The sequence below is a fragment of the Pectinophora gossypiella genome, chromosome 6, assembly GCF_024362695.1.
Source record: "Pectinophora gossypiella chromosome 6, ilPecGoss1.1, whole genome shotgun sequence".
NCBI classification, from domain to species: Eukaryota; Metazoa; Arthropoda; class Insecta; order Lepidoptera; family Gelechiidae; genus Pectinophora; species Pectinophora gossypiella.
Window position 1 is genome coordinate 7,910,569 of NC_065409.1, and position 26,599 is coordinate 7,937,167.

At 36.6% G+C, this 26,599-nt stretch overlaps 4 protein-coding genes across 11 annotated transcripts in view; 2 read left to right on the forward strand and 2 right to left on the reverse strand.

Annotated features, from left to right (window-relative positions):
- LOC126367671 (kinase D-interacting substrate of 220 kDa B) overlaps nt 1-16,884 on the reverse strand; it is a 44,500-nt gene extending 27,616 nt beyond the window's left edge. The window contains exons 1-2 of one of the 8 annotated variants that reach the window (XM_050011306.1): nt 16,749-16,884; nt 595-732 (exon numbers count right to left, since the gene is read on the reverse strand). In XM_050011306.1, the coding sequence (XP_049867263.1) occupies nt 595-711 (117 nt within the window). In that variant the 5' untranslated portion in view covers nt 712-732; nt 16,749-16,884. Of the gene's footprint in view, nt 1-594; nt 733-1,591; nt 1,788-2,180; nt 2,853-2,925; nt 3,038-3,852; nt 3,994-7,018; nt 7,429-14,998; nt 15,431-16,748 lie in introns of those variants that run through there. The other 7 variants (XM_050011301.1, XM_050011302.1, XM_050011304.1 and 4 more) reach the window with 7 other exon arrangements.
- A 1,056-nt stretch (nt 16,885-17,940) lies between these two features.
- Nucleotides 17,941-19,577, forward strand: LOC126367726 (tRNA (guanine-N(7)-)-methyltransferase). The gene is made up of 6 exons (XM_050011397.1): nt 17,941-18,114; nt 18,198-18,310; nt 18,541-18,725; nt 18,911-19,024; nt 19,114-19,215; nt 19,294-19,577. The coding sequence occupies exons 1-6, from the start codon at nt 18,041-18,043 to the stop codon at nt 19,411-19,413; spliced, it is 708 nt and encodes a 235-aa protein (XP_049867354.1). The 5' UTR covers nt 17,941-18,040; the 3' UTR covers nt 19,414-19,577.
- On the reverse strand, nt 19,553-23,585 carry LOC126367725 (tetratricopeptide repeat protein 37). Its single transcript, XM_050011396.1, has 2 exons — nt 23,464-23,585; nt 19,553-23,382 (listed from the first exon to the last, which is right to left on the reverse strand). The coding sequence occupies exon 2, from the start codon at nt 23,380-23,382 to the stop codon at nt 19,570-19,572; it is 3,813 nt and encodes a 1,270-aa protein (XP_049867353.1). The 5' UTR covers nt 23,464-23,585; the 3' UTR covers nt 19,553-19,569.
- A 208-nt stretch (nt 23,586-23,793) lies between these two features.
- Nucleotides 23,794-26,599, forward strand: part of LOC126367888 (rotatin-like) — a 36,633-nt gene continuing 33,827 nt past the window's right edge. The window contains exons 1-8 of the mRNA XM_050011666.1: nt 23,794-23,940; nt 24,008-24,195; nt 24,373-24,569; nt 24,750-24,866; nt 25,140-25,338; nt 25,459-25,599; nt 25,683-25,904; nt 26,173-26,342. Coding sequence (XP_049867623.1) covers nt 23,898-23,940; nt 24,008-24,195; nt 24,373-24,569; nt 24,750-24,866; nt 25,140-25,338; nt 25,459-25,599; nt 25,683-25,904; nt 26,173-26,342 — 1,277 coding nt within the window. The 5' untranslated portion in view covers nt 23,794-23,897. The remainder of the gene's footprint in view (nt 23,941-24,007; nt 24,196-24,372; nt 24,570-24,749; nt 24,867-25,139; nt 25,339-25,458; nt 25,600-25,682; nt 25,905-26,172; nt 26,343-26,599) is intronic.

Below are 26,599 nucleotides of genomic sequence, written 5' to 3' on the forward strand. Positions count from 1 at the left end.
AAATTTGAAACGTTTGTCTTTATTTTGCGCGATGCTATGTCGTGTTGTTTATGAATAAAACTTGCATTTTTCGAATGGAGGTCACGTTGAGATCTTAAGCGACCTCTCAAATGCAGTTCTACTTAACAAACCCCTTGAGACCGGTTTGAAGCACCAATGCATACGCGTACCGTAAGACGCATCATATTGTGACCGGACCTAAATTAAGTTAACGGGTCTACATGTTGCCGGAAAGTGGAATAAATGTATACAGACTAAATGCTAGGTAGTAATATAACTTATAAACCGGTTTCAGGATGGCATGGCGATGGCAAATATCAAATCCTTAAACAATTAATTTCAAAGCATTTAAAACTGACGAATAAATTATATATCTAATGAGTAGCTGATAGCCTAAACACCTTCACTAATCCGCAATAGAGCAGCATGGTAGAGTATACTCCACGCCCGCAACGGTTGATTGAGTGGAGGCTGTTTATGTTTCTCATAAGTAATGTGCGTGCTAACACAGGGACATTGTATAGGTTGCGTTGTTGTCTAGGTGGTGATAAAATGTGACTTGCCTTCGAAAAAGAATTATAAAGATAGACTTACTTCATCTCTGTCATCGATGTTAACATTCTTGTTGGTGGCGAGGTACTGCTGTAGCTCCACTGTGGCGTCGTTGTTGACCAGCTGTGACAGCGTCTTGAAGCACGCCAGCGACACCATCGACTCACTGCGGTGGAGGCTCTGCACACAAACACCGTTACATTATTTTAAAAAAATAAATTAAATTCAGAACGTCTTCCTTTTTTGAAGTCGATTGAAGGAGGTTAGGCAACGGAAACCCTGAGAATTCCTCCCATCGTTATTTAATCAGTTTATTCTACATAAATCTTGGCTTAGAAGGAATCATTTGTAGAATACAGAATAGACGGTCGTTATTTTTTTAATAATTTCAAAGTTTGATCTTCAATCATTTCTACAAAAAATGCCTTAATAATATATTCGTGACAATAAAAAATACGTCTTATTATTGGATTACGTTAGATCTATTTCCTACTAACTAGCTGGTAATAAAAAAAAATACAAACAAGGAGGGTCTTCGTTCCTGTAAAAAAATCCTGACATATTGTCAGCAATACGTAAACTGCCCGCGTGGAAGAATAAAAATAAATTAAAAAACAACGAAATAATATAAATAAAAAGTTATTAGACACACACTGTGGACACACGATGCACTTAAAGCCGAAACACTTATGTTAAAAGTAATGGGTAATATAATAACTATAACTAATAACCATATTGTTAAGAATGTTTCGTTTACATTTAAAGTATACAATTATAAAAACGGGGTAGCGACCCCGTTTTACCCCAAAACTTACAAAAAACATGTAAATTCTATAAATGATTTGACGTAAGTTTAAAAAGCGATATGACTTGCGGTTAGGCCGATTTGTAGCTGTACCATTTTATAGTTGTACCTAATAGGCAATTTATTATCTACCTACTCTCATTGCAAATGTTCTATTGTTGCTACCAATAAAATATTTTGCACACTAAATTTCCTGAAACTAAGAAAAACAAGTAAGTACAAAGGAGAAACCACCTCGTTATTTTGTACACTCCAGCGCAACATGATGAACCACTACCATTAACCACAAAAACGGAATTCTCTATAATGCACTTGAATTATTTTCCTCCTAATGAACAAGCAATATGAAGCACGGAACAACACTATGTATACAAGTAGGTAACTACGAAATACAAGTAAACGTTTGTTCACCGCCTGTCGCTACTTATAATGAACACAATTTATTGATATAGCGATAAAGAATGATATCACAACGCAGCCTATAAAACATGAATTTAATAGAAATTCGATATCAATTTGAATACATGTAATAAGTGCCTCTTGTTTTATATCCTGCATCACCTTGAATACTAAAATTGTTTACTGGAAAGTTGACAATACCTATCACAAATAAATAGAATCATAATTGGAGATATATGCATTCGGAGTTAAACATTTATATGCAAAGTACACATCGTTTATGTCAAGTTAGTAACATGCCGTAAAATGCAATGCAAATAACGCAGATGTCAATCGCAAAACCATGCCAAACAAGACCTGAAATTAGTAAGGAAAATATAAAAAAGTTCCACACGTGGTTTATTAATACGAAACCGTTGCAGACCGTGTTGGAATGTCGACGGAGGGCGAAGCCGTGGAAGCCGGCAAAAGCATGGCTATGTCGGCGCTGCTCCCCCGGCGGCGCTGTCACCGTGAACCGCGGCACGCTGAGGTGCGCGCCAGCCGACAGCGGGCCCGCCAGCTCGCCGCTACCGCTCGACGTCAGGTGCAGGAACGACGGCCGCCGGCGCTTGCCCGCCATCTGTGGTGGCGCTAGCAGCGACCCTGCAAAGCTGTTGCTCTTAGCGCGCGGCGCCGGCAGCGGCTCCTCCGAGTTGCTGATCGATCTATCAGAGTTGCTGATCGACCTTTCCGAGTTGCTGATCGACCTTTCCGAGTTGCTGATCGACCTCTCAGACCCGCTGCGCTCCGTATCTGACGACGGCGGCGATTCGTGTACCACTTGCAGTGAGCTGCGCCTCCCGTACAAAACGGGCGGTCTACACACATTCCGCGGTTTATGTATATTCGCGATAAGACATCGAATGTGCACATACTCATTATCACCGCCCGAAGAGTCCGGAAGGTGCGGCGGCAGAGACATGGTGTCTCGGGCCGCATAATAACGCGAGCGCACCGCACGGCGTCCTGTGACAGATTTGCGAGCGTGCTGACTGAGCCACACTACGAGCTGCACGCCGCGAGTTTGCGTGACGTTGCGCGCGTTTATTTAGAGCGCGGCACGACGTGGTGTAGGGCGGGCGGAGGGCGGGCGCTGCCTATGAATGAAGACGTGTGGCTGTACGTACAAGAGAGTAGGTGCTATAAGTGCGGAGTGAGAGCCGCTTGATGATCGCCGCAGCGGAGCGCTGCGCCATTCGCTCCGGGGGCAACATGTCGCGCGGTGTCCGCCGGACTACGGACTGTGGCTGCGCGAGCGTCGCTCCAAATGTCTACCCATCTCGTGAACCCTCCCCGCCGAACAACATACTACGTTTTTTCTTACGTACAATATATCGTATTAGGTCATTGATTGATTAATTTATTGATCAAAAAATTTTTAACGGCTGCTTGAGTTTTTCCTCGTTCCTAGTGTGATAACCACGTCTACTAAAATAATCGCTTGCCTACATACTTTGAGTTAAAAATCATATCGAATTTATTTCCTAATCCGTATTATAATAATAACAGGTAAAAAGGAAACAACACGTTACGACTATAATATTATGGTGGTCAAAAAATAAAGAAGGTAAAAGTTAATTCGTAACGATAATTGGTTTGCACTGTTAAGAACATGTGACAAAAAGCATAAAGTGCACTTAAGATCCGCAGTACATGCAGAGCAAAAAGAGTAACGGGGTTACGGGATTCCACTGAACCACCGGCCCCGCTGCGGCCGGCCGAGCACGCTTCTCATCGCCAACATATCACACTTCCTTGTTCTTTTTTCATCTATACAGATAGGATATGTCTATTTCAAACAAGTGGAGTGATTATTGTAGCTTATAATTCAATGTTCCAGTCTATTTTTAGGTGATATTTTTCTTAAAAGTTGTACATTTTCGTCACATAAGTAAATGCATAACATTATCGACGACAATAGTAACCGCCAATGGCACATATAAATCCTATAGTAAAACGTCAAACAAGACCATAGTCATGTAAATCATGTAAAAATGACCATGCAGTCATAGTAATTTTAACCTGACTGACGCGTGTAACGCAAAAATCAATACCTGTCCATATGTCCTTATAAAAGACGCTGCTCGAAGCATGGCGATAACACAGCATTAGATTCGATCGTTAAAACAAATCAAGTCGAAAATTAGAAACTCATTAAAACTCGCTTAGTATATAAATTTTGCACTAGCTCTGAAGAGCAAAGTTTTGATCACCTCCTCTTATACTGTGGTATATTTTGACATAGCTTAATAAAGTTGATATTAGGATAACCAGTAGTTCTATAAAAGCAAAGATTTGCCAGATAACGGCGAAAATATACGATTATTACACCATAATTTACACACGGACCATAAAGTATACTATGATAATGAGGGTGACCGTTAACCACACATGCAAATTATCAAGGTATTTATAGCGTTAATATTTGCAATTGCATGGACTGGAACTTAGAGCGAGATTTTTCGCAATCGCAGAAATGGTGTTTCAAACCTTAGTGTTTTCTTTATATAGAAATGTCTGTGTATATTTAGATTATTTATCAAGAGTTATAGCCGCTTGCTAATAAGAATAGAAGGACCAGGAAATGGTTGACGACATAGAAATAAGACGTTATGTAGGGGCAGTAGCTTTCAGCAATCAATCACAGTGGTATCCAGTGAGCTGCCAACGGATCGAGGGCTGTCTTCAAATGCAATGCAACTGACTGAGCCAACGACTAGTGCAACTATTACATTATTGAAATTCAAAAGATGGCCACTACATATGTGTATGGATGACGATATGGGAGACCCAGTCAAATGACGCAATAAGTCCACGTTTTCAAAACAAAAAATCAAATCAAATCCACTTTATTGCACAGAACTTAATTTCCTATAAAAATTTCTAGAAAAGCTATCACGGGGGTCGTCGAAAACTGAAGGGGAAACCTTATAAAAGCAGGCTTATAAGCTAAATGTAACACGGTAAAAAAAAGTTTGAAGATGCCGTTAACAGCAAAGTTTGTCAGAAGATCTTTCTCTAAAAATATAGTTTTACCCCTGTTCGTATAATATATGACACAAGTAGACAAACAATTAATTAATTCCGATAAAATCGCATCCGAATCGAAAGTAACGAGCTTCTAAAGAAAAACCATTGATGTACTATAGAAGGAAAGACTGATGATGACATTTAGATGTAGTATAGGTAGGTTAGATATGGGTAAGTACTATTAATAAGTAGGTAAGTATATGGATAATTGTGATCGAAATAATAGCCTTTAATTGTTTGCCTTCATTAATGAAGGCATAAGCAATTGTATAAGCATAATTGTAAGTTTACGCGTTACTTATTTTTTTTTTATTGATTAATGGTAAAAGTACTCGATGTTGATAGTAGAAACTAAAAGAAACGCACAATAAATTGCTGTATCACAGGCAATCTTGCCAGTACCACAGTATTAATCCTGCATGGACACTAGCCAGAGAAGTTGGTTCAAATGTGACGACTGACACCTTTATGATGCGTGGCGATTAGTAAATCAAATAAACAGACCAGTCGTAATTCAAAACTATTAAATAGCGGGACGCAACTGTCATCTGAACATCGAGGATTGGCAACCACAACTGGTATTTAGGTAGGTACATAACTGTGAACCTAGATTATAATGCAGTGCAGGAACTTATGTATTAATTTATAAAATAATAATAATAATAAAGTACAGCCAGATCACATACATTAAAACATTTTTTACAATTAGAAGGTTACGGTATTGTGACTAATTTATATATATATTATGATAATTACGGCGTACATAGTTATGTATTAATTATTTACCTAATATTTTTCTAATTTCAAATTTTTAAGTTTGTATAAGTTTATACAATTAAGGGTAAGTGTTTAAAAATAAAGTAAAAGTGTATAAAATAAAGTAAAGTGTATTAAAATAAAACACTGCAAACTTAAGAAATTAGAAAAATATTAGGTAAATATAAGTATAAGGTAGGTATAATAAATCAAGGTATGCTCAATCCTATGAAAAGTCGCCATTGCTAGCCATTTGATGACGTAAGTGTAAGTACCTGAGATTACCTGAGTAGTGGCAGAACTGGCAGCACCCATTGCGTACGCAAGTGCTACAACTTCAAATACGCAGAACATCATTGATGTATCTATACGCGTGTTATTATTATAGTAACACCAGAAAACTATGAAAATTGTAAAGAAAACAGGTTTTTGCCCAGTGGGACCTTATTTTATACATGAAATGATAGATCCCGCTGTAGGCCTACATATAAGCTATAAAACTGAACTCAGTTTTATTAAAATATTGATTCAATTGTTCCAGTGTCTCACTGCCATTCATTATTAACAGGTGGTCCCGGCCGCGCTGAAGTTATTAATAATGTTAACCAACCCCTTAGGTATGCGTTAAGTAATTAGTAAAGAAAAAGTGAAATTGCAGTGATTTTGATGAGGTGTCTTAGGAAATTGAAATCACAAACTTTGTTCAATGAATTTGTAAAATCAATTTAACGTACTTCTGGTACAGTAAAGATTGCTTTGATTAACGATTTCTAGCTTCGATAAAAACTCGTGAATCCTATGTTACATGTATCAGTAGGTAATCTCATTGATTTATTATTTACATTAAAGAACTATTTTCGAATTTATGCCCAGTTAATAGCGATAGGCTCACTATTACATGTGACTTAATGATAGCTGGCGAGGAGTGGGTATTACTATACCTCTGTCAACCCCTTTGGATAACAAGCGTGCGTTATGCTACGTTATATTTTTTGTTCATCATCATCATCACCAGCCCATTAATGTCCCCACTGCTGGGGCACGGGCCTTCCCTATGGATGGATAGGGAGATCGGGCCTTAAACCACCACGCGGGCTCAGTGCGGATTGGTGGTTATTAACGACGGCTAATTCAGCCGGGACCAACGGCTTAACGTGCCTTCCGAAGTACGGAGGAGCTCGAGTTTTTTTTGTTCAAATTCCATTATATAAAAAGGAAGATTTGCGAGTACCTACCTATTTATAAAAATAAATATTGTTAGGCATGTGTTTCACATTAACTATACTAATGGTATCATTGCTGCCATTTAAAAATACAAAACTAATTACCCATATATATTTTTAGGAAGTATAAAAGACTAATGATTGACCTTGAATTTATGGCATCGAAGCTACGAAAGGTCACGGTGACGTAACTGGATGGTTTTATCAGTACCTCATTTTGAACAGACTCGCTGGCGGTATCCCTCACAAACTTGTAGTAAGGGAAGAGACTCCCGTAGCTCCTGGGCACTCTGAGCGACAGCATGAGCGGCCTACGCTCCGTCGAGGGACCTGCCCTCTCCGACCACGACATGACGTCACTACACCACTAGTCCGAATATGTCTAGGACGATCCATGATATGCCATTTCCACATTTGCCGCGTTTACCGATTAGACACGCTATTCAGATCTACACAGGAACTCAAATCGTATGGCAACAATTTCTGAGTTTATAAACTTTCGCAAATACGAGGGTACTTTAATTTAAACATATAAATAAAACAAACGGTATTTATTTGTGGTAACAAGGAGCGAGGAACACAGTGCAGTCCTGCCATCGACAAACTCCGACTCGTATTGAATGATAAGATTTGATATAGCCGAGTAAACTAATATCTATCTACTTAATAATAAATAAATTATATGAAGGAGCGCTTATCAAAGTTATCGGTCTGTTTGTTCAGTCCTACGTTTCCTCAGGCTAGCACTTGTCCTCGTATTTATAAATTTATAGGATTATGCTGAATGTAAAACAATGTATAGATAAGGTGCCAAACGATAAACCATTCATAGATGGTTTCAACATAGTTTCAGTTAGATTAAAATGAAATAACATCAGTCAATTAATTGTAACAAAACGCATTTACTTATTTAGTACTACTAACGCCATCTAACGAAGTTTCGTTGAATTTATAAAGACGTATATTTATACACATGGGTCTGCGCAGTTTCTGTGAAAATCAGCACAACCAAGCGGTGACTGATTTTTATAAGTAATCATAGATGGCGGTTGCCAAAAGAATAACATTCCAAAAGATGGCACCACAAATATGACAATTACTTAACTAATATTCACAAAAATACTCATAACAACAAGCTATACTTATTACATTTTTTTAATTTATACCATTATAACAAATATTCTATAAAGGGAAAACATCCCAGATGCTGGAGATTTCCCTGAGGTATATATTTACGAATTTTCAAGCAGCAATCGTGTCTCTTTTTGTGATTCAACGGCATACCTACTGCTAGTTCTTATTCCTACGGACAATAGGCGAAACACAAGGAAAATGCCTATAATTACACGGACAGAAATACATACATAACATTAGTTTTGCAAAGTAATGTCAAAATGATAACTATTGTAAATTATAAATTGAACATCACGAGCTCTTATACAGACATTTGTATACCTAATAACTTATAATAGAACGGTCATGCACCCAAGGATCAATTTAAACGTTTATTATGAACACGCGTTACGAATTTAAGATTATTAGTGTACACAGCTTCTATGCTGTTCTGGGAGCTAATAAAAAACATAGAACACGTTCAGCTGCTTGTCTTCCCATACATGTCGTAAGATCCGACAGCGGGATTGTGTCTTTCCTAACATGATGAACGACTGTTATGGGCGATAGGCAGATAATAATCCTACATACAGAGTGTTAGTGACATCGTAACAAATACGAAGAGGGATGATTCAGACCATGATTCTATGTAGTGAAATTCCACTTGATATCAACTCAGAATGGTCTGAATCATCCCTCAAAGTTTTCGTTACGATTTCACCAGCATCCTGTATGTCTATATAAGACGAATATCCATCTAAGGACTTCGTATCAATATCAAATAGTGGCTGCAAGTTGTCTTCTTGAGAAGAATTACTTGTGGCTCTGCCCGCCCTATTAGGGTTTACGGGCACGAGTTTATATAATGTATGTAGTGTACTTACACAGTACTTTAGTACTAGTTAGGTAAGTGTAATTTGTATTATAACTACAAGTGTCAAAACGCGGACAAGGTCCTTCAGATGTTAGATAATACTATACACTCAAATGAGGGTTTATATTATAACTACTCAAAACTTGAACGATTACAAAACCTATGCATAAGATTTATTTTTGGCCTGCGGAAGTTTGATCATGTTTCCGACTACCGTGCGAGGCTTGGGTGGTTACCGATTTATCGTCGGAGAGACTGCCATATCCTGTTCCTTCTATATTCCGTCCTTTTTAACCCTAAATCTCCTTGCTATCTTAAAGATCGCTTCGTCTTTCATTCTTCCACTCTTACCCGCAACCTCCGTTCATCCAACAATCTATCTCTAAATATTCCTTCCCATTCCTCAACTTTCTACTCCAAGTCTTTCACGGTGCAAGCTGTCCGATTGTGGAATTCTCTGCCTGAAAGCATTAGGAGAGCTTCGTCATTGGAGTCCTTTAAACGGCAAGTCAAGGCGCATTTCCTTACCTCTATTTCCTCTTCATCTTCATAATCTATCTACTCCTTTTCTTCCATAGTATATGTAGTAGTTTAAGTAGTGATATTTATTTATTATAACAATTATAATTATGTGTATTATTATTATGTAGTTTATGTAGTCAAAAGTGTATTTATTTTTATATGCACAAGTATTCCCATGCTGCACTATCCCGCTATATTACCTAATATTCAATATCTCCTATACTTAAAGGTTGCCTGGAAGAGATTGCTACTTAGCAATAAGGCCGCCTATTGTACTAATTCTATTTCTCTTTTTGTATTTTGTTTTTTCCTGTTTGTGCAATAAAGTATTTGTTATGTTATGTTATGTTACTCAATACAAAATACCCGAGAACATAAATATTAATAAGATAGCGATAATAATATCAGTTACAAAGGCATGTCTGTTACTTATTCTCTTTGAGCAACTGAGCAACCGTTTTAATTAGATTATGGTTTACCTTTAATTCCGTGTAATTATTTCACAAGAAGTGAGTAGAACAGTCTTGTTTTATGTGAAGAACAACTCTCTGAAAATGGATGTAAAAGGAATAACCTCGGGGCAGAACCAGAGAACAAGAAATAATAAGAGCAAAGCATACAACGTTTATACAATACAATTCGCTGGCAGGAGATATGACTTCTCAGTAGTAGCGGGTATTATAATGAAACTGCGATACCCTAGGGTCGGATTGTGTGGTACCTACATGCCAACGATAATGCAATCATTTCGATTCAACGGGTAATACGCGCGCCGAGAGCAGTGGGCGACGCGACGGTAAAAATACAAGTAATCTGACTTTTATGATCTAGTGCTGTTGCACTAAAGACTAATTACCTACCTACACCCTTACAAAATTGTGCCAAGGCAAATATTAAACTTTATGAAACTAGCAATTACTATTTTTGATAGCATTGCCTATGATGATATGGCAATCGATGTTGTTAATTTTACGATTGTCCTGTTCGCAGCTTTCCGGATTTTACGTGAATCCAGACATTTACGATATGCATACTATGAAATCTGTTTGCTGAACTATAGACACTATTATTAAACACATGTGTCCTAAGTTTGAGTAGAAGTAATAGGATGATAAATACTTTCGAGTAACGCCCACTTCAATGTTCAAAGCTTTGAAATGCCAAATGTCAAAGATAACGAGGATTATCTAAGATAAAAATACCTAAGTCTTACTAAGTCTTACAAACAGAGCGCGAATTCATGAACGTTAAGGTGATTGATAAATCGACCATAAATCAAAACCCGAGATTTTATCGGACACTGTATGTGATAACAAGAACAATAACACTGAAACACAATTGATGCTTGTCAGTTGTACGACTGTTCCTATAAGATAGTAGGAAACATTGTTTTGGGAACTGGTGATATCATACGCGGGTAGGAATAATGACGCATGGTATGGCGAAACTAAATGCTGATCGAGGCTCGAGACGCCCTTGAGTGATTCACTCCCCAATAACAAACCCCAGTCAAGCCTAACGTTGATAGATGCACAGATCATATAATACTAACGTAGATGATAGATGATAGATGTTACTTAAGAAAATATAAAACCAGGTTACACCGAATACTTTACTACTACAAAATATAAAATATTTATTGACCTTTTACTAGTAAAGGAACGCGCAAGACTTAAACAAATATAGCGAAATAACGACAAGAGTAAGAGATTATAGTTAATTATTCCAAGGTATTGACCCTTCAATAACGTTATATTAACTGCAATCACTGATATCTTGAATTCTTAGAACATAGTAAAAGTCTCAAGGTAAAACTGTAGATATACTCCCTCTGGCGATTACGAGAAGGGAAAATGTTTGCCATAATAAAAATATAATTTCTGTGTATTTAAACTGGAAACCATATGTTGGGCATACAAAATCAATGTACGTACGATACTAGTTACAATACCTAGCGATTCTTGTTTGTTTTTATTATTTAGATACATTAGTGCTTTGACATTGCAGCTTATCTACCTAATACGTGAATCTTCACCACGTAGTGATCGTTTGCCGAGGTCATTTGTCAGATAAGTATAATTAAAAACGTTTATCACATTCGTTATGCTTATTACTGGTAACTATGTCTCATATCGCTAGTAAGATCACTCATAAGTACCTTATTTAGATAACAAATACTAGTCACTATTCCTATTTTGTGTACGTAACTAATACCGTAAGTAAACGGCTATGCATAGAAAGCATTATGAGTAGTAGTAGGCTCTGTTCTACATGGAAAATGTTTCTTCAAATTATCGTTAAGCTAAAAGCTTTTCAATACTTTCTTTTGATCTAAGAAGAACACGTTTTCAAAGTATAAAATAACTCTTGGAAAGGGCCGAGGTTTTTATACGCGGTGTTGTTTATAGACTATACTTGAAATGACTATCTACGTAGTAATAAATAAGGGGACTTTTGTATAAATCAGAAAGCTCGGTGAGTGGGGTACTTAGTTCATCTTGCGATGGATGCACCTCTGACTATCCTAATTAGCATATACCTAGTCGTGAGCGTATGTTATGTTGTAACAATCTTGCTTTTAATAGGTACAGTCGCACGATTTCCTATTAAAGGCAAGATTAATACAAGCTAATAGAAGCTCAATAATATGGAAACCTTCCTTTCATTAACAATAGTGAAAAGAGAACCCTTTAGTATGTCCAAATATTACGGTAAGAGCACAAGTACATGCCTCCCTTTTGTCAACGGGCGGGTACGAGAGGTACGGTAAGTAAGTACCATAACTTCGGGTCGATAGAGCCGAGTGGCCAACTACGTAAGAATTTTTAAGTATTTGTTTTTAAAAATATAGGTTCGCATTTGACCACAAACTCACCTGATGGTGTAAGTGACGATGAGACCTAAGGTGGAAGACATACACCTATCTTGTAAATACCTTTTCATTCTAACTTTGAAGATTCTAAGAATGCCTCTGCCTTTGCCTAAGCTTAAAATGATTTCAACCAAAAGCCACGTGTGAACGCTTTGCGAATTGCGTGACACGCAGTCGTCCCGTTCGAGACAAGGACGCACTTTTTACGATGCTTTCTAATGAAGAATTGCAAATGGGTCCCTAGAAACGTAGAAACGGGAACGTAGAAATTGAAAATTAAGCATAAATACTTCTATATTAGATAATAAATGTGAAGTTACCTTTACTCACCAACATCCCTGGAAATTGGCACATACAAGGGGAACTTTCGAGGAATGGACTAACAAAACCTACGGACTTAGAACACCTATCTATCGCGATAACCGAAATACATGCGGACGAAGTCGCAGGAAACAGTAAGATATAAATAGAACTGCCATTCATAACTTTGATTATAATAGGGCAGTACTGACACTGCTATATAAAGACAATATTATAACAAATTATTTATATCAGGTCGATAATTAGCACATCCATAGCAACAACGGAGATGAGATTTGTGAATAGTCGCAGTTATGGTTTAGAAAATGAATCGTTTTCAATCACTTCTAGGCACAGGCCGCCCCTGAATCAACCGGAGGGGGTAGAGACTAGGGAGCATACTCCACTACGCTTCTCCAGTGCGGGTTGGTGGGGGAATCGTTATTGAAAAAGTATGTTGAAAAAAAAAATGATTTTAGAAAAGCAAAAGCGCGGCTGGTTTTCTATAAGTGTATACTCTGACAAGCAATCATTTTAATGAATAAGCCGTTGTAGATACTCCGGTAGTACACCACAAGGTTCTATGTAAATTGTTTTATGTGCATTCATTGCAGTCACGTCCAATAAAGCTAAGTACCTCGCGTCGTCGTCTGCCAGGGTTAATTAGAATACCTAACGAAACGACACTCTGTTCTTACAACGTTCCGCGATCCGAATGACTGACAATCGGAATACAATATATCAATCTTAACAATCGTGCCAATACATTACGTTGGCACAGTACACGGTGTTCTACTGGGTGACTAATACTGTGGCAGGATTTAATTAGTAACCACGGATTCAATCGATGCGTAGAGAAATACAATAGAAGGAGCCGTATAGGTCGCGAACATTGACGCGGATCTACAAGACAGCAGAGTTTGCCAAACAGATTAGGCGACGAGGCATAATCCAAATGTTGATTGCAGTGGCGGTGTTCCCAGATAAATCTGTCAGGAGGACGATAACTTTTGAGATTAGCGAAAAGCGAACCACTTGAGATTTGTCAGGAATTTGGTAGACCAATAATGAATTGTAATGCTTGCTAAACGTAAATACTTTGTTACGTCAACCAAGTACTTGAAATAAAATACTGAGTTACACGTCCCTAACGGAGTCCGTAGTCCAGAGGTTGAGCGGTAGGCTCATTTGGTCCTGAGCTCGATTCTCAGTAATACAAAAAACACTTTGCAAGTTAGGACATTGCAGGCTGAAATCAGCCGAGTGTCCGAAAAATAAGGTAATATGATGACGTGCTTCGGAAGGCGCGTTAAGCTGCTGGCTCCGGCTACTATTTACTTAAGTATATGTTGGTAGTCGTTATATGAGCCCTGATGCCGGGGTTTATAGGTTCATTTATTGACCGCCCAACTCACAACCCACACGAGAGAAGAGACTGAGATACAAGAAACTTAAAGTAGTTTTCTTTACAATTTCCATCGAATCATAAGTCGGTCGCCTTTGACTACTAGATTTACGTGCGACATTGAATAAGAGCAAAACTTCCGAGTTGCGGCCGCGCTGAATTGTCAGAATTAAATTGAGTGCACGCGGCCCGTTCTAGGTAATTTATTGGCCTCGAGTCACACATCGCATGCGGCGGTGAGCCATGTCGCCTCGCTTTACAATTGAAATGGTTAACATACGGGTGCATAAAGCTAGGAGTCCCATATTGTAATGATCAATCGTATGTTATCGTAAAATATCGTGTTACTCGGCCATGCACTAACTGGTAACTCACAGCGCGCGACACACATTTCAGGCTCATGAAAGTCGACTGTGGACATTGTGGACACACACGCCATGAAAACAACTTCTACATCTCAGAAACATTACCTCATTCGTACTTTCACTTACAAAATTACTCGTGTGTAATATAACCTCATGATTGAGTGCGTTGTAGTGCAAACCAAATGTTAATTTTAATTTACCGCATAGACCTCGTGTAGACAGTGTAGTCATGTGTTTATAGTTTCAAGAATGTTGCAATTATAGCTAGCCGAGGGTTTATTAGTAGTAAGTAATCTACGTCTATAAATAATACACGTAGAGTATCAACAAAATTTTCTTTTCATTACCAACCGACAAATGAAATACAGCACGATGACACGCACGTTCAATTATGAAGGTTACACTTTTAGTCGCTGTTCTTGTTGCGTTAAATAAGGTGAAGGTTATAGATACTGAGAAAAACTCAATCGAGCAGATATTGTAAACAAAAAATGCCGTTGCGATTTAAGTGTATCTGATTGATCGACACGGTGATTCAATTCGGTACAGACCTACTATTTTTCTCGAAACAGTATACTTATTTGTTATTAAAGTTTGTAAGTTCTTAAATGAGTGAAATAAAACCCTGACCCGAAGACGTAAGACACACAAGACAATATAAAGGGGATTGAATATAACAACAAAAAGTTATACAATCATGCTCGTTGCAAAGTGATTATGGCTGGCAAAAGGTTTTATACCTCATGATGGCTTTTGTGGGGTTCTCCCCATATATCCTTCCAATGGATAAGATGTTGTAATTGATTCATGTAGTGGTGTCGGTGGTGCTTCTTGCGGGAGTCGGTGGGCGAGGGCGGCGCCGTGAGGGACTGGCGACGCCCGCTGGCCGCGGCCACCACCGCCGCCGGCAGCTGCGAGCTCAGCAGCCGCTCCGTCTCCGTGCCGTCATCCGAGGACATACTGTCTGTGAGCATACGGGCCGATCTCGACGTGCCGCCTCTATCCGACCTGGGAGACTCTTGTTTCTTCATAATGAATTTTGCACTAAACTGGCAGCGAACTTAAAAACACCGTTGTGAGTGAAAGCCAAGCGGCCGTTGAGACTGATAACATTTCGCGTGTTGGCCGGGCGGCGGCGCAGGCGGTGCTTAGCGCACGTGTGTCGCGGGCGGCGCCGGCGGCAGACTGCGGCGCTGGCGGGCACGTGGCGGCGGACGTCAAAACAACCGGCGCCGAGCGCCACCGCCACAGCACACGCGCCGGCTATTCTATAGCCTCGCTACAAAAACTCATTGTTTTGACGACAATGCTTGCACAATGCAAGGCGCGACTTACAAAATCAATTTCAACTAAACTGTAATAATGATACATACTAGATTTGTAACAACTTATCAAATCAAGCCGTAACAGTTGTCTTTACTATTTAATGTAAGTTATAAATGTAGAGTTACCTACACACTTATAAATAAAGAAAGAGTTTCAGAAAAAGATAAGTTAATCTGAAATGTGCATTTCAAAGTTTGAAGAGAAATTGCACCCAAGAGAGATGAAGAACGGGATAGAATTAGAGACCTTCATTATCTGATAGTGTGGGCTTGTATAAAAGAAGCAATGTATGCATATTTAATCATTATCAATTTCGGAATAAACACAATAATAAAATAATAAACATTAATGAGTTTCTAATTCCAACTTCAATAATTTTTAGATTCAAAAGCTTTTATTTCTTCTTAGCATGAGTTTCTTGGTCCAAATATTATAACTCATACTATATATAAATCATTATCACTTAAGCAGCATGGTTATTTAATGACTTCTTTTCAGATCCAATTAAGTATTCAAGAGTACAATAAATACAACCAATGTGTAAGCTGATAACAAATGTGATAACATAGTCATTTATTATGTTAAATATTGCCAATTATCTCAAACGGTAATTATATTGCAACACACATTTCATCTGACATGTCTATGTAGTATATAACAATGTAAAATAAAAATAATTATATTTTCCTTCAATATTAAGTTTTATGCATATATGAATCATCCTCAACAGGAATGTTAATCATGGTTAAACTGTTTGAATCTTCATATAATAATGTTTGTCATGCACACATATGAATTACCACTGCTAATATGTGTGCTACTTTATATGATACTAGGTAGGTATTGATATATTAGAGAAGCACATTTTAAATAATACCTATATATCCTCAGTTGGTACTTTTTATAATGACACTGAATATAAACAAAAAATCAGTTAAAAACAGAACGAATGAGGGAATTTACTGTCGCTAATACCACTTCACCACTCAGTAGAAAGTACCAAAAATGTTATAATGAAAGTTGTGACTTCTTGAGATAGTAAGAAGAGTACGTTTATTATATATTATCATAAAATATTTGAAAAATAACCAAACTGTGAGAATGTTTGATATTGGTTGCATAAATGAATATTACGATTTGAAGACAAAAAGAATATCTACTTACAGTTTAGGAGAAAAACTGGTTGATGTTTGCAGGAAATATTCACTACATAATTACAAATTAAAACATGAATTCACTGTGAAAGCAATAACAGAAGGCCTACATTTAAAAATCCTGTATTTTTACAAAATATCTTTTTTTTTTTTTTTTTGTTTTGGTTTTCCCCGAAGGGTAAGGCAAAGGGAACTATGCCCATACAGCCATGTCTGACGTATTTTTTTTCTTGATGGTTAATGAAATGATGAAAGGTGATGATGATGAAACCTAAGCCCCCACCCTCGGAGTAGACTCCTACTCCGAACCCCAAACGAATTAACTCAAAAGTCCGCATAAACTTTTGAGTTATGAAGCGGCTTCCCAGCACGAAGCGAAAATAGGCAGATACACTTTGTTTATTGAATACTCCAATATAATAACACTCGCGAATGTCTTCCGACTAACTTAATGCGATCATTAACCACAAAACACCACTTCGTATTAATTATTTAGATTATTCAATGAAGAAAGCAACTGTCCCGTTCCCGCCTCCCGCCAAAAAGCCTTACAAAATATCGTTTTACTTGCAATTGGATTTTTTTTTTTTTGTTTTGGTTTTTCCCGAAGGGTAAGGCAAAGGGAACTATGCCCATACAGCCATGTCTTACGTATTTTTTTTTCTTGATGATTAATGAAATGATGAAAGGTGATGAATGATGATGATGAAACCTAAGCCCCCACCCTCGGAGTAGACTCCTACTCCGAACCCCAAACGAATTAACTCAAAAGTCCGCATAAACTTTTGAGCTATGAAGCGGCTTCCCAGCACGAAGCGAAAATAGGCAGATACACTTTGTTCATTGAATACTCCAATATAATAACACTCGCGAATGTCTTCTGACTAACTTAATGCGATCATTAACCACAAAACACCACTTCGTATTAATTATTTAGATTACTCAATGAAGAAAGCAACTGTCCCGTTCCCGTTTCCCGCCGAAAAGCCTTGCAATTGGATTCAAGAGAAATCCAATTTTGACAAACGCGTTTTTGTAGCAATAGTTGCCGCTAAACTTGAAAATCTTTCTTTTTTGCTTGTAGTTGTGGTGGTGTCAAAATCTGAAAACTTGACTAGATTAATATAAATTAAGCCAAACTGTGATCAAAACGTACAAAAAAAAACAACTGTCAAGTCAAGTCAAGCTGTCATTCTGTCAAAAGTCAAAACAATGCGGTTGTTTAATAGGTTATTTTACGACAATTTGTTTTTGCCGTAAATTATAAATATCTTAAAAGTAAATAATACTCCGGAAGGTAACATGGCTCTTCCGCAAAAGAAGTATTACAGACAACGGGCGCATTCTAATCCAATAGCTGACCATTGTTTTGATTAGTGAGTGTAATATAACTATTCGGATTACATCTGTTTTTACCCAATTAATTAACTTCTTTATCAATAAAATTGTCCTCTTACAGCCCTGCCCACCCTGACGACTATGATTGGACTATTCTGTACCCCGAAATTAAGAACGTGGAAGGTGAAAAGGTAGAATTCTTAGATGTAGGTTGTGGCTATGGGGGCCTTTTGGGTAAGTTTTAATTAATTTAATATTTAATACATAATACGTTTTTCTAACCTACTTAATGTATAAAAAATAAAATAGACACTCTACCATGCTGTGCCATTGTGGGCACTTATAACTATACCTATACTTTAAGCAATGGATTTACTTTTGTCCATTATATGACATGTCAGTATGGTAATAATAATAGCCAAATGTTATATGTTTATCATTAACACTTACTTAATTTGTTTCAGTTACTCTATCACCCATGTTCCCAAAGAATTTAATGCTTGGATTGGAGATCAGAGTTAAAGTTTCAGATTATGTGAATGATAGAATTAAAGCATTGAGAATACAGCATCCTAATCAGTATCAGAATGTGGCTGTATTGAGAACAAATGCTATGAAGTATCTTCCCAATTTCTTTCATAAAGGACAGGTATATTGCAGAATATCAATACAATAAAATAAATAATTTTATAATAACTTTACCAATTGTGCTGTATCCTTTCTTGTGTGTGTTTTAAAATGTTTTGTGTATGTGTGAGCAATAAAGTATATTTGATTTGAATTATGTTTATATAGCATTTAGGTATCTTAATTTATTGTTTTTATTATTTGCAGCTTAAAAAGATGTTCTTTTTATACCCAGATCCTCATTTCAAGAAAGCCAAACATAAGTGGAGGATAATTAACAAATGGTTGTTATCTGAATATGCATATGTGTTAGCAGAACAGGTATTTTAATATTATGTTTTCCATAGGCCACTGCTAACCAAAAGTATGGGTGCAAATTTCTTTATAGCATAATATAATTCTGATTTCAGGGTATTGTGTATACTATAACAGATGTAAAAGATTTACATGAATGGATGGTGTCACACTTTGAAGAGCATCCATTATTTGAAAGAGTTTCTGAGGGTGATTTGGTAAGATTTTAAACTATTTAAAGTTAAGTAGTAGGACTATACATAGGTGAACAATAAAAGATATATTTATTTTTTCAGAAAACTGATCCTATTGTGGAGAAATTATATGAAAGTACAGAAGAGGGCCAAAAAGTCACCCGAAACAATGGAGATAAATACTTAGCTGTATTTAGAAGAATTGCAGATAATTTTAAATAAAACAAATTATTGAATATAAAATAGTATTATTAAAAATTCATTTGTTTCTTATTACATTATAAGAGCTTACTAATTAAAATTACAAGTAAAAATGTGGCCACATGTTTAACAGATTATAATATAAATGCTGAATTATTATTTTAAAAATGGTATAAATTACTTAACATGCATTTTCTTCTCTAAAAGTCCAACCCATCTGCTCAAGGGCCGTGTAACATCAAGCTGTCTTCGCATATATCCTGCTACACTAGCTATCCAATCTGTTTTTTCTATCCATTTCTTGTGAGAGATAAGTGAAAATAGAAGAGCCGCCCATATTTCTGCCTGACGGGGATACATATGAAGGCCTTGTTTAGCCAATAATAAAGCTTTAGCGCGATTTCCCGCCAAATGTTCAGAAATACTTGCAGTGGCAATCATTTTTGCAGGGTCACACTCAAATTCACTATAGTGAGCTAGGCACAGCGCCCTTTGAGCACAACAACTAGCAATTTTTGCCCTTGTATCAGCTGCCCTCAAGCAGTATTGAGCCATACAGTACCACAGTAGTGCATTATTAGGATGATCATGGAGAGAGTCACTTAACAATTTAATAGCTTCTTCCACATTGTTTTGGGTAACAAGTAGGTAAGATTTCAAAAATCCAGTATCAAAACCGAAATTGCTATCTTTTTCATATTTCTGTAATTCACCAAGAGCCAACTTGGATAAACTTTGATCTGAATGAATTAGACCCAACGAGCATATCGCGAATAAACTGAAAGCTGTAGGTTTCTTCTGTGATACCTGTATGCTATGAAACAATATAGTTTTTGCGTCATCGACGCCTTTAAACATGTAAACTATGCCAGCCATTGCAACAAGAAGATCTGCTTTTTCATCATCGTCATTACTTAACCAATGTAAAGCTGTGTCATATGCCGAATAAGACTCTTCATAAAGATCTTTCTTAAATAACGCTAATGCAAGCCCACTTGCAGAGTTCAGACTAGCTTCAGTGATAGCTTTATATGCCTTTATTGCTTCCTCATAATGTCCTAACCGAAGCATAATCCGCCCAATGTTTAAAAGAGCAATATTCTTTTTATCTTCTTCAGCATACTGCAGTGCTTTTTCATAAGATCTTAATGCCCCATGAAGGAGACCACTTCTTTCTTGTAAAATTCCCATAATAATACAAGCACATGCATTATTTGGATCAAAATTCAAAAACCATTCCATCAAATCCATTGCATATGGTATAGCATGAAGACCTTCAATGACGTATCTCGATTCTGGGTCCTCTTTATAGCGTTGGTTTTTCAATGTACGACAAACCCAGTCTGCATACCCAAGTGCACTTTCTGGATGGTAGCCTAAGCGAGATGCATGTCTGAATAGATCCATGGCTTCTTCTTCGCGAATTTCTTCTGCAATTAACCCTTGGCCTATCCAACTCTGAGGGTAGGATGGTAAGGTAGATTGACCTCGCCAGAAACAATAATTTGCCAGTTTATATAATTTTAGTTTCAAGTACAAAGTTCCAAGATTACACCATATTTTCGCAACAGACCATTTTCGGGTAACTAACAACGCCTTAATAAAGCAGTGCTGTGCAATATGGTGTTTTTGTACAAATAGACATATCTTTCCTAGTAAGTTCCAGTTGCGCCATGCTAATGGTTTTTCCTGGATACAGCTGATTGTTAGGTTGAAAGATATATTACAGTTAACCAATTTTTTGCTTTCATGATAGTACTCTAGGTAAGCTAAGGCTAGGTCATATGAGGCCACTTGTTGTTTCAACTTAGCAATGTATGAATAACATGCAATAGCTTGAGGGAATATTTCCAGTTTATTTATCTTAATTAATTCATTGTTTGAATCATTGAATGTATCTTTGATGTAGACAAAAGAATATTTATTTGGCAATTTTGTGATAAACATTAGTGTATCAGCCATTAATTTCCAAAAACATGACAACTGCTTCTGTTTTGAAAGGGCTTTTGTGATATAATTAACTGCATATTGAGCATAATCTCTGGCACTGCCATACAATTTTGCAGATTCTTTCTTTTTGGCAACTCTCATCCATGTTTCTGCGATTCCTTTCAATGCTAGAAGAGAATTGGGATCAATATCAAGTACTTTTTCGAATGTAGAAATGGCATCTTCATATTGTGTCAAGAGAGAATATATGTACCCTGTTCTTGTCAAACAATGAGAAGCTTGACCTGGGTTTAATATCATTACTTTATTATATGCTCTTAGTGCTGATGTGAAAGATCCCCTAGAATAATAAGCATCTGCTAAGCACTCAAAAGCAGTTATATTGTTTTGATCATTCTTGATAACATTCCTGAAATTAATAATTGCTTTTTCCCAATCTCTTCTGTTCAGATAATGCAATCCAAGTCTAAAGCACACCCACGGTTCATTAATATCCTTCTGTGCAGTGTCTAATAATTCAAAATCGGCATCTTTTAATGACAATTTTGCATAAATTTCACTTAAATTCTTAGCAATGCTGCTATCCATGCTGTTCAGACTATATGCTTTTTCATAACACTTCTTAGATTTTTCATAATCCTGTTTATAGTGGTGGTAAAAATGACCCAAATATAAAAATGTTTGAGCATGATCACTATCCATTTTAGCTGCTTTAAGCAAATTGATAAGGCACTTGTCATATTGCTTGAGTTTCCAGTAAGCTTTACCTAAGTAGAATAAATTCAGTGCAGTTTCTGGTGCAGTTTCCAGTAAAGCTACACATTCACCATATTTTTCTTGCTTCAGCATTAGAAGAGCTTTTAGTTGTATATAGTGTTCTGTAGAATGCAATGATTCTATTAATGTATCAGCAGACTCATTGCATTCAATATAACATTCTGCAAGTATTGCCTGCTCACCATTACTTAAGCTTTCAGAAGGTATTTGCTTAGCTGTAATGATTGCATCTTTCCACTTTTGTTGCTTGGCTAAAGACAAAAATAAGAATTTTCGCAATTCATGGGTAAAAGTTGAATCTTTCACTTTGGTTAGAAAGTTTTTTGCAAGTTTTTGAGCCACAGACCATTTTTTAAGTTTAATTGTGCACTTTATTATGAATGTTGCTTCAGTAACATCAGCATCTTGGTAATTAATCAATGGTACACATTGCTTGTATGCATCTAAGTACAATCCCTTATCATAACAAATAATGCTTTTTAGCAAACCAGGGTACTTTGAGTTTTCAACTCCTTCAGTAATCTTTTCTACATAAGTTTCGATAGGGAAACTTGAAAATGAATCTTTTTCCACATATATTTTGCATAAATATTTACATAGCAATTCTCGAAGCAAGACATTGTTAGAAAAACATTTCAAGTTTAAGACTTCTTCAATAGCTGAGACAAAATTGGGTTTTTGTAGAATGACTTGTGCTTTAAGCACTTCTAATGACTCATTTGGTTCCCCAGTGCAAATTTTAGTTAAAATATTGCATACTTGGTTTATGTCTGTCTCTTTGCAAAGAACATTGGCTTTCAATATTGCAACTAGTTGCTTTTCAGCAGCATCCATTAATATTGGATTCAGTTCCTTTCCCATGTATTTTAGCAATATGCTTATAACTTCATTGTTTTGTAGAGAACAACCAAGTTGACCGAGTTTAGTTATTATTTCCACAGCTTTTTCATCTTCCAGGGTGAGGTTCAACATTTCATCATAGATTTTCAACAGTTTCGGCTTTAGGGAATTATTATCTTTTCCTTCATAGTAATTAGCGAGACCCTGCCAGGCTAGTGGGTGGTCGGGTTTCTCAGATATTGCTTTCTGGTAAGCCAGAGGTGCCTGCTCGGAATCTTGTAGTGATTTACCAAGTAGTATTAATCCAAAGTAGTTCTGTTTGTCTTTTCGAAGTATATCCTTGCAGCATTCTTGTGCTTCTTTGTACTTCTTTTCGTCGATAAGTTTCCTAGCTTCCTTCAATAACAACTTTATGTCCGCCATCTGGAATGTTAGGAAATAGAAATATATAGGTTAGCGGTTAATTGGTACAAAGTAAATCTTAAATATTTTTATTATACTCACTGTCAAAATAGATTGAATGATTTCATAAAATTGATATTTTTCTTACGCTAATTTTAGTTGTAAGAAATGTATTTTTTACGTATTTTTCAGATTCATGTCATAATATGGTTGACATGACAGTGACAGATCTTTTTTTTAAATAAAGCAAGCTATTAATCGCCCAACTTTTGTCTTTTTCTTTTTATTCGATTGACACTACACCACCACTACTAATGGTATTTTAAAAGTAACTAGTATTTTGATAACCGATACTTGCACCATAAAAGGCTTTATTTATTTTCGGTGAGCAACATTCTGTATGAAATGTCAAATCAACAACGTCAATTTTTAAAATTGTAAACAAACGAGAAAATGTATTTTTCTTATTTTCTTGATTTTTATTTCTATACATTTTTATTTTAAAAAAGAGCTAACCTCCACCTAACTATTCTAGGATGGCGTGTACCGAAATTATGTCAACATACATAAAGAAGTTGAGTAAGTATTAGTTATTTGGAGTTACGTTTTGTTAGTGAATTGGTTTATAAAATAAGGTCTTTATTAGGTCATCCACTAAAAGAAATACGTGAGCGTTCTCTGCAGCTACTTGTAGCCAAGTTACGATTAGGCTGGGAGTTGGAGGATGAGCTGGGTGGGACTCGAGAACTGCTGGAGGCTTTATTGGCTTGGTTTGAAGTACAGCAACCAACCTTACAGCGAGAGGCACTTCAATTACTTCTGTCTACTATCAAGGTATATCAATATTCCGCTTTTTATTAATAATTCATTATTACTAGCGTTAATTATCCCATTGCAGGACAAAGGCTTCACAATTTCTTCAGCATTTTGCTTAAATAAGAAATATTTTTTAAACCTTCATCAGCATGTGCATAAAATCTTTATTCAAATTTATATCTTCATATTTTACAGACAAAAGCAGGCACTTACATAGCAAGAGAGTTTGGTGTTAAAAAAATGATATTTTCTTTAAATAAAGTCAAATTAAAAATAAGTGCAGATGCTATGGAGTTGTATCATGATGTTCTAGAAACACTTAGGTTCCTTAATACGGTGGAGTCTGAAGAAAATGTGGCAGTTCCTCCTCTCACATTGCATTCATTGGCTAAGTATGTACTTTTTACTCTACTTGCTCTCAAAAATGCTGAAATAAATGTGTGTGAAGAATATTGTAATTTTTATAGCTTTCTTCTCAGAAGACCATCAGTGAATATACATATTTTTTATATCTACATATGCTTAAGTGCTGTTTGATAGTTTTGTATTTTGATTACCTATGACTGTTTCAGTTCAGAAAATGAGGATGGGTCCACAAGTAGTGGTTGCTACAATGTGGGCTACACTTCTCAATCTTCCAAGGGGACATCTAGTACAAATGAACAACCAGAGTTGCATATAAATTATTTGTAAGTAAATGCCCTTACTATTTGATTTGATGCTACATTATTAAAATCTATGATGAATGATATAGACATCTGTTACTGTATTAGTTGAACCATGAGAATGTAAACCATTTTTGTCTTGATTTCTGTTTTCTGATGCTTCACATTTCTACATTTTCATTTCATTTATTGTTGGGTATGCTATTTTTATTGTATCATCCTGAAAGGTCCTATGCCAATGTCCAATAATCTATGATGTTATTAGACCACTGAGTTGCTACCCTTTATGTATTTCAGATTACAGCCTACAGAAGGTGTGAAGGTGTTGTTATTTCCATGGGTGGAGCTTTGCTCTTCTGACTCCAAGACCATACTTTTAGTGGAGGATGCCTTGAAACTGCTGAAGTCCACAAGAAGATGTTGCAGATTCATTTGTGATGTGTTTCTGCAAGACTTTCCTGCCGACATTTTCCTTAACAGACCTTCTATAATACAGGTATGAAATTTGTGATTGCAATGGATTAGTTATAATATCATTCGTAGGACGCCAAGACCAGGATTGGTTGCAGGTATAGGGTAAAAATGTATTTGTCATGAAATGTGTTCTAACTTACAGAGTTTGCTTACGATAGCAGATAGAGGGCAGCACAGTAGCCGACCAGGAGATGCTCTGTATGTGCTGCTGGCTATCACCTGCACCCTGCGTACTCGTCTTCGACAGCTATCTTCACTAGACCTGATTCACGACGCTAATAAGGTATTGTTATAACAAATATAACTTAACATCATTTGGATTTCGTGTTGTTTTTTTGTTATGTTCAAAAAATATATTTTTTTCAGATATCATTTGAACACAAAGACTCAATAGACACTGTAAATATTGAGTTAGAGCAGTTGGCTGGAGACAGATTAGACTTGCCCAGTGAGAATGCGACGTTAGCGGCGTTGAAGCAACTCCCTGCGCCGATATTTGCCCTGGATACATTGAACACAGTACTATCTATATTGGCTAGGAGTATTGCATTGGTAGACCCAGTAGAAAAATCTGAGATTCTAGATTTAGTAAGTAAAGACCACATTTTAAAATAAGTTTCGAACATTCTCTTAGTAAATATCTATTTGGTGGTCGAAAAAGTTGGGACTAAGTCCTGGCAGCTGGTGCAGGATCAAGGAAGGTCATGAGAGAGAAGAGAAGTAAAGGGCAGTAATAGTTTGTGTAAAATAAATATATCAATTATATGTTTACTTTGAATCTAACTGTATTTTAGTAAATTGCAATTTCGTATTTCACATTCTCTATAATGTTGCTCAAAGATTTTGTTTATTTCAGCGAGAATCAAACTTATGTTTGAGCCTAGTAGAGAGCCTCGTACAACTTTTATTGGATTGCGTCGATGAAGACTTTTGGTACATAGAACACAATTCTAAAACTTTAAGAGACATAGCGCACAAAAGCTGTATGGCGATGCGATCGCTGGGGGATCTTCTGGCGAAATACAGGTATACATCTGGTTATGTTTCCTTATATTGTATTTTCAACAAGTAGAGACAGTATAAATTATTGATCTTGCAAGGTTTACTTATTAATACGCGGAAAAAGGCGGCCTTTGCGGGAATTAAAGTTTTCAAATTTTAACTGTATTCATTCTTGTTTTAATTATTTGGTACTTACTAAATAAACTTCCCCAGTCTAGGAACACGAGAGCGACAGTCTCATGACAAAGACAAATATGCTAGACGGATAAATCAATCCTTAC